Source organism: Numenius arquata, chromosome 5, assembly GCF_964106895.1.
Source record: "Numenius arquata chromosome 5, bNumArq3.hap1.1, whole genome shotgun sequence".
Lineage (NCBI taxonomy): Eukaryota > Metazoa > Chordata > Aves > Charadriiformes > Scolopacidae > Numenius > Numenius arquata.
In genome coordinates, this window is record NC_133580.1 from 342,407 (window position 1) to 349,458 (window position 7,052).

The following is a 7,052-nucleotide window of genomic DNA, read 5'->3' on the forward strand; positions in this document are numbered from 1 at the left end:
CCCCTGGAGCAACTTGAGGCCGTTCCGTCTTGTCCCATCGCCTGTTCCTTGGGAGAAGAGACCGACCCCCCCTGGCTACACCCTCCTTTCAGGGAGCTGTGGGGAGCAATAATCAGAGTGAGATTTGATCACAAACCAGAGGGAGGGCAGCAGAGCCGACCTGTCCCGGCAAGGAGGGAGCTTCTGGGTTTGCAGTGGGTGGGGGGAAGCCTTTGCCCCTCGAAGGGCATCAAACACTGTGGGGCCGCTGGACCCACTGCCGGGGGGACGTCACGGCGGGGGGGGGCACGGCAGGAAATGTTGGGAGAGAAAACAAGTCATCTCTCGGGGCTCTGCCACCGCTGCCGGCTCCGTGGCTGTGTCTCCCCGAGGCTCTCCCTGCCCGGCCCTCCCTTCTCCTTCCTCTCCCCACGCTGCTCCTCCACGAGGCTTTCGAGATGATTTATCGCCTCCGCCTCCTCGTTTTCTCTGCGCGACTCTAAACCAAATGAAATTACGTGCTGGGGCTGGAGCTGCCGGGAAACAAACCCCAGTCCAATTCTGCCTTGTTTATTAAAAACGCATCCCTCCCGCGGCTGCTGTTTTTAAGTGCTTCCCCCCGCTCGGGTGGTGGGGGGAGCCGAGGGCGCTGGGGTGGGACAGGGGGTGCGTGCTTCTGGCCCCCGTCCCGCCCGTCGCAGCCCACTGCCTGCAGAGAGGGCTCGAGCCCCGGGGCCAGGATGTGCCAGCGCAAACCAGTCGCTCGCGCTGACCTCAGAAAGGGGTCGTCTTGGTGACAAGGGCTGCCACTGCCTCCCTGCTGACGGAGCCGAGTATTTTTATACCTCTCTCCCTCAGAGCTTGTCTCCTCGCATTACCGCCAGAAGACGAGGGCTACAGAAATATTAGAACAGCTGGAGGGAAGGGGCGGGGGTCACTCCCAATTTGCAGCTTCGCTTTCAGGCCTCTCAACTCAATTATCTGGCAAATTGGGCTCCGAGGAACATCAACAGGAGGCACTGGCGGGTGTCGCAGGGTAGTGTGGAGGGGCTGTGTGCCGGGCTGACAGCTCTCTGGCGGTGCCGGCGCCGATGCTGTGGTGGGTTGGGGTGATTCCTGGCCCTGGCTGGCAGCCCCGGTACGGCGGAGCCCGGCCGGGGGCTTCTCCTGGCCCAGCCCCGGTGCCCGTAGCCCAACTGGGGAGTGGGTGGGAGATCATGGCTCTGCGCGCCCCAGGGTCTGCCGGCACCTCCTTCCCCCCAGCCAGGCCAGGGGCCTCCAGGTACCGAAGCCTGGGTTTTAACTTCTTTGCGCTTATTTAAGGCGTTTTGCTGCAGCTGCTTTCAGTTTGCTTTGTGCTGAAGTGGATGAACCCCCGTAGAAATCCTGCCCGCTGTCTGTGTGCTCTTTGCTGTGTCTTGCACGAGGACTCAGCGCCAAAGTACATCACAACTCAGGTTGCTTCTTTACAACATCTTGGTTGCAAAACCAGGCACGGTCTGGGGGCTTCTCGGGGGAAATCGCTGGAAAACAGGGAGGTCAGAAGAAGCCTGTGCTTTGGAAGCGGGTGATGGGGGGGGCGCTGGGGAGATCCCCCAAGTTCGGTCGAGCTTCTGTGTACCTTGTGTCCCAGAGCTGCGGCGTCCCCGCCAGCCCGGCGGAGGGGCACGGGCAGGGCTGTCCCCCCCAGAGTGAACGTGGGGTGGGTGCCGGCCCCGAGAGCGAGCTCCGCGGCAGGAGGACAGCACCGGGCAGCGGATCTATAACTGGGGCCATGCCCAGGATTTCTTTACATGGAAAGACTCCCGTCACTGCTGCTCAGCTGTGCTGGTGGTGTGGGGTCACATGCAGCTGATAACAGACCAGGACCCACTTTACAGTTTGCTTTAAGAAAAAAATAGGGAATTACCAATGGAAAAACCTCTGGGGGATAGAGAAAAACCCATCAGACCGCCAATAAATTTGCAAAGCCAAGAGCAGAGGATTTAGAAAGCACCAGAACGAAGTTGCATGTGCAATTTAATTTTATACCTGCTATTCCTGCATTATGCAGCAGTCTTTGATGAGCGGTGCCGTGCCCCTCGCCCCATCGGGGTGGGTGACATCCTCCCCCGGGGATGGGTGCCGTGCTCCCCGTAGGAGGGTGCAGGGATGGAGCAGCAGTTGCCAGCGGTTGGCAGTGAAGCCGCCTGGCCAGCGTGGCCGTTTCTGACCCACACCTCTGTCCCTGCACCCACAGGGAGCCAGAGAGAGTTAGTTTTGTTGCAAGGCTGCCTGGCACCAAAAATTGGAGCCTTCCAGAGAAATCCTTAGCGCTCAGCTTCGTGGCAGCACTGGAGCCCAAAGGAGAGGGGCTGTTTGATGCGAGGGAGGGCAGATGTCCCCTGGCCTTGCGCATCTCCAGGAGGGGTTTATCAAAGCCGGCAGGACAGGCAGTGTGTGTCAGTTAGGGAACAGCCTGGCTCTCTGTGTGCTGGGAACGCTACAAAGGAATTGCAGTCGGGTTTCCAGCCAGCATGAAGGATCTGCAAAACCCATCAAGCCCAGTTGTGTTAATTGCGAGGAGGCCCCGGGGCGTGCGCTCGCTGGCTGGCCCCGTGCTCACACCTCCCTCCAGCCTCCCCCAAATGTCGGCTGGACCCGACGCCTTTCATTTCCTTCCACCGCCGTGTGCCCAGCCCAGACTGTCTTCTCCCAGCGCCCAGACCTTGTTTGGCAGCGGAGAAGCGCTGGGAAACCTCGGGCGTGCTGCCCGTAACATGCAATAGCAGCCTGTGCACGGCCGGGAGCGGGCTGTGCCGGCTGCCGACGGGAACGCGGGGACGTGCTCCATGCTGCAGCCCTGCTTCTGCCATTCAGTGTCCTCGTACCAGCACTTCAGGGGCTGTTCTCCCTTCCCTCTGCTCGTGTAATTCTCATCACGGCTGGTGGAGTATGGATCCGATCAGGAATTCAGGCTACGTGCCCAGATTTGGTTTGCAGCACATCTCGGTGGCGTCTTCAGTGCCGTCCCCATCACCTGGAGACATCCCCATTTCTGCCACGTTTTGCATCATAACCGGGGGGCGAGAGGGAGCTGCTCTGATGGGGAGTGAGGCATCCGAAGGGGGCAATGCGCAATGAGGAGACCCTGAGGGTTCCCCAGCCCCTGCTGAGGGGTCCCTGCGGGGTGACGCACCCCCCGAGGTGCGGTGCTGCCCAGCCTGGCTGCCCCCGGGTCCGGATCCTCCTGGGGGCAGAGACCTCACCCTCCTCTGGCATTTATCTCCACATTTTCAAGTTTCCCCTCCTTTCCCTCTGTTTGGTCTGGGAAGGTGAGTGGTTCCCAGGCTGGGGATGATCCCAGGGAGCGGGTGCTGCTCTGGCCCCGCTCCCCACTGGCTGGGGGCTGGTTGCCTTCCAGGCAACTTGCCTTCTCCTTCCAGAAGGGCTGGAGACATCCCTGCACAGACCAGGTCGCAGGAGCAGCCCAGGGACTGATGACGGACGGATCAGCCCATGAAAATAGATGCACAAGGCCCATGGATGTGCCTCGGTGTCCTGATGGGCATCTGTAATCCAGTGTCCTTGGCTGGTGGGGGAGCCTTTGGTTATAGAGAGCCTGGGGTAGATGTTTCCTGCACAATGATGCAACAAGCATAAATCCTAACCCGTGTGTCCTGTTCTAACAGGTCAGCCCTTTAAGCTTGACCCCAAGATGGCTCACAAAAAGTTGAAGATCTCCAACGACGGGCTGCAGATGGAGAAGGATGAGAGTTCCTTGAAGAAGAGCCACACGCCTGAGAGGTTCAGTGGGACAGGCTGCTATGGTGCGGTGGGCAACGTCTTCATCGACAGCGGATGCCACTACTGGGAGGTGGTGGTGGGATCCTCGACCTGGTAGGCAGCACCATTGTCCTCCCTCTCTCTCCTAGAAGCCCTCAAATTTCCCCAGAGACGTTGTGGGACACACCAGGACCAAAGGCCAGGGTTTTGGCAGAGCTGCTGATGGGCAGGGAGGTGGTTGAGACATTAAATCTGTGGCTGTGGCTTTCAAGAGTTTTAGGAGGGTTTTTTGGGGTCAGATCCAGTCAGGCTGTGAGGTGAAGCTTGTGTCTTCATTCCCCTCACGGCTGATGCCTGCCAGGGCTGGAACGGAGGGTTCCTGCTAGGAGCACCCGGCTGGGTCACCTCTGCCTCTCGCCCCGTGGGGCAGCGGGAGGTTGCCTGGGGAAGGAGCGATGCCTTTCCCCATCCGAGCCTCTGCAGGTGGCTTTTCAGTCACATAAAGCTGCTGCCGAGCTGCTGCCGCGGTCAGAGGGACTTCTAAAGCACGGGGTGTCCGCAGCTGTGGGGCTGGGCTTTGTCTGTGCCGAGGCTGGGGGTCACTGAGCGGAGCTTCTCCTCCCTTGCAGGTACGCCATCGGCGTGGCTTACAAGTCGGCCCCCAAGAACGAGTGGATCGGGAAGAACTCCTCCTCTTGGGTCTTCTCCCGCTGCAACAACAACTTCGTGGTGAGGCACAACAACAAGGAGATGCTGGTGGAGGTCCACCCGCAGATGAAGCGCCTCGGCGTCCTCCTGGATTACGACAACAACGCCCTCTCCTTCTACGACCCGGCCAACTCCCTCCACCTCCACACCTTCGAGGTCTCCTTCATCCTGCCGGTGTGTCCCACCTTCACCATCTGGAACAAATCCTTGATGATCCTCTCGGGTCTGCCCGCCCCGGACTTCATAGATTACCCCGAGCAGCAGGAGTGTAACTGCAGGCCCCAGGAGTCCCCGTACGTATCAGGGATGAAAGCCTGTCACTAGCCTGCCCTCGCCCTGCCCTGCCCCGCGGTGGCACCGGCCGTGCCGGAGGGTGCCGGCGGTCGGAGCTGGCCACCAGGAGCCTGCTGGTAGCCGTGCCCGAGAGCCGCCCCGCAGCTGTGACGCTCCAGCCAGCGAGCGCCTTCGCACACGCAGCTCAGTTATGTTTTATAAGGGGAAAGAGGAGGAACCTCAAACCACGGCTGAGAATAAACTCCTGCTGGCGAGCCCCGCTTGCGTGCCAGTGCAGCTTGTGCGACTCCTTGGTGGTCTGCTCCCATCTCTCCCAGAGCGGGTCATCACCTGGATGGTCTTGTCTTCCCTTGGGGGCTGGAAAGGCTGGGGCGGGTTTTTGAGTGACCTTCTGAGGTGTTGCTGTGGTCAGGGTGACATCTCGCGTGTCCCCGTGAGGCACAGATGGGGTTGGCTTCCTGGAGCCCGTTGGTAGCTTGTCTGAAGAGCCAGGTGGGACGCCAGCATCGCTTTCTGGGGGGGGCTTTCTGTTTATCTGAAGTTTGGCAGCTTCTCTGGCGCGGTAGACAATTGCATGGACCCCTGGCACTTGGCGAGCGCTGGCGGTGGCTGTGGCTGTGCAGCGGGCGGTGGTTGTGCGGTGGGTGGTGGTTGTGCGGTGGGTGGTGGTTGTGCGGTGGATGCTCTGCGGGAGTGAAGGCAGCACTGGGAAGGCCGGTCCCACTGCCTCTCCCGGCCATGTTCCCTGAGCTTGGTGGGGGTTGCAGTCCCACTGTGGAGGGCAGCCAGCCGTGGACCCCCACCCCACCGTGTCTCCTCCTTCAGGAGCTCACCAGGAGTCAGGGAGCCCCCCACCCTTAAGGACTAAGCCGAGGAGCGTCTCGCTCCTGGCCCAGAGGTTTGGCAGATGCTCTTCCCGAGGCAGGGTCCAGCCGGCTCTGTCCCATCATGTGTAGACCTCCATGAGTTCCATGCCTGGTGTCCCTGCAGAAAAAGCACATCTCCCCATGCACATCCCAGGTCAGGTCCTGCCCAAAGACCCATCTCTGTGCTTTATGACCCAAAAATAATTTATGACCCCAAGTCTTGGCTCTCGGTTTGTTCTCCACCATGGTGGCGTGAGCATGGAGCCATCCTGTTTGCTCTGTGGCAAAGGACAAATCCATCCCAGGGGCTCCAGCCCCTGGTTACTGGGCGCTCTTTGGCTGCCACCAGTGCTCCCAGTAACCACAACACCAAGTCCCCCAGCCAAGCTTCAGTTTCCACATTTGCTTAAGAGCCAGGAGGAGCCTCTCCAGTCCCACCGGTCCCTGTGTCGCAGGGAGTAAGGACCCAGCATGGGCACCTGCAGCCAGGGTCGGTGGCATGATTCAGGGAAGGTGGGCATGTGGATGTCCACATTGCACCTGGGGCCGGTGGCACGGCGTGGCGGGGGTACCGGGGGAGGCGAGGGGGTCGGGCAGCACGGTGGCCAGGACGGGCTGGTGCTTGAGCTTCGGTCTGTGGTGTTTGAAAACCCCTGTTTCTCCCCTGGCTGTGGCGGTGGCAGACCCCGCGGTGGCAGACCCCGCGGTGGCAGACCCCGCGGTGGCATCGCACAGGGACCATCGGGCTGAGACCTTCGTGCTCCGCCAGCCTTTTCCTTCCCTTCTTTGGACCTTGCTGACAGGGAACTACCTCAAAGCCCAGCCTCAGAGGGGCAGGTGATTCAGAGGGTGACAGCACCCGGGCTGCGGGAGAGGCTGTGGGACTCGGCTGGAGCCGGTTGGCCCTGTCCAAAAGTGGGGGTTCTCCCCAGCGACCCGGCCTGGGGGGACACTTGTCACTGAGTCTGGTGGCGGCAGCTGCCGGGCGATGGCTTTTGTCCGGGGAGAGCGTGTATAAAAGAGCCCGTTTCTCAGCACAGCGTCCCCCTGCTTTGCCTGGGTGACATTTTTGGTGACCTGACGCTGCGGGAAAGGAGGGGATGTCACCCGTGGGGAAGGGATCTGCCACCTCCACGGCCAAGCCCAGGGGATTTGCCTCGGATCCTGGCGCTTTCCCGGGGTGTGAGGCAGGGGCAGGGGCACATCCCCCCCGAGGGACAGAGCGGGTTTATTTGCTGCTTCTGGCCCCAGCGAGGGGCCGCGCTGGGCGGGGGGGGGGTGCCGCAGGGTCGCCTCTGCCCTTCCCCGCAGCTGAGCACACAGACACCGTTAATTTTAGGAGGATAAGTTGCCATTTTCGGTTGGATGTTTTTTTTCCAAGCCCGTAACGTGTCGGCCTCGCACGAACGCCCAAGCACTGGAGATGGATTCTGGGGTTCG

The 7,052-nt window shown here is 61.0% G+C and overlaps 1 protein-coding gene across 3 annotated transcripts in view; it reads left to right on the plus strand.

Annotated features, from left to right (window-relative positions):
- The window catches only part of MID2 (midline 2), a 60,793-nt gene extending 55,763 nt beyond the window's left edge, over positions 1 to 5,030 (plus strand). For all 3 annotated transcript variants that reach the window (XM_074147375.1, XM_074147374.1, XM_074147376.1), the window contains 2 exons: positions 3,651 to 3,858; positions 4,374 to 5,030. In XM_074147375.1, coding sequence (XP_074003476.1) covers positions 3,651 to 3,858; positions 4,374 to 4,776 — 611 coding nt within the window. In that variant the 3' untranslated portion in view covers positions 4,777 to 5,030. The remainder of the gene's footprint in view (positions 1 to 3,650; positions 3,859 to 4,373) is intronic.
- Positions 5,031 to 7,052: the final 2,022 nt, after the last annotated feature.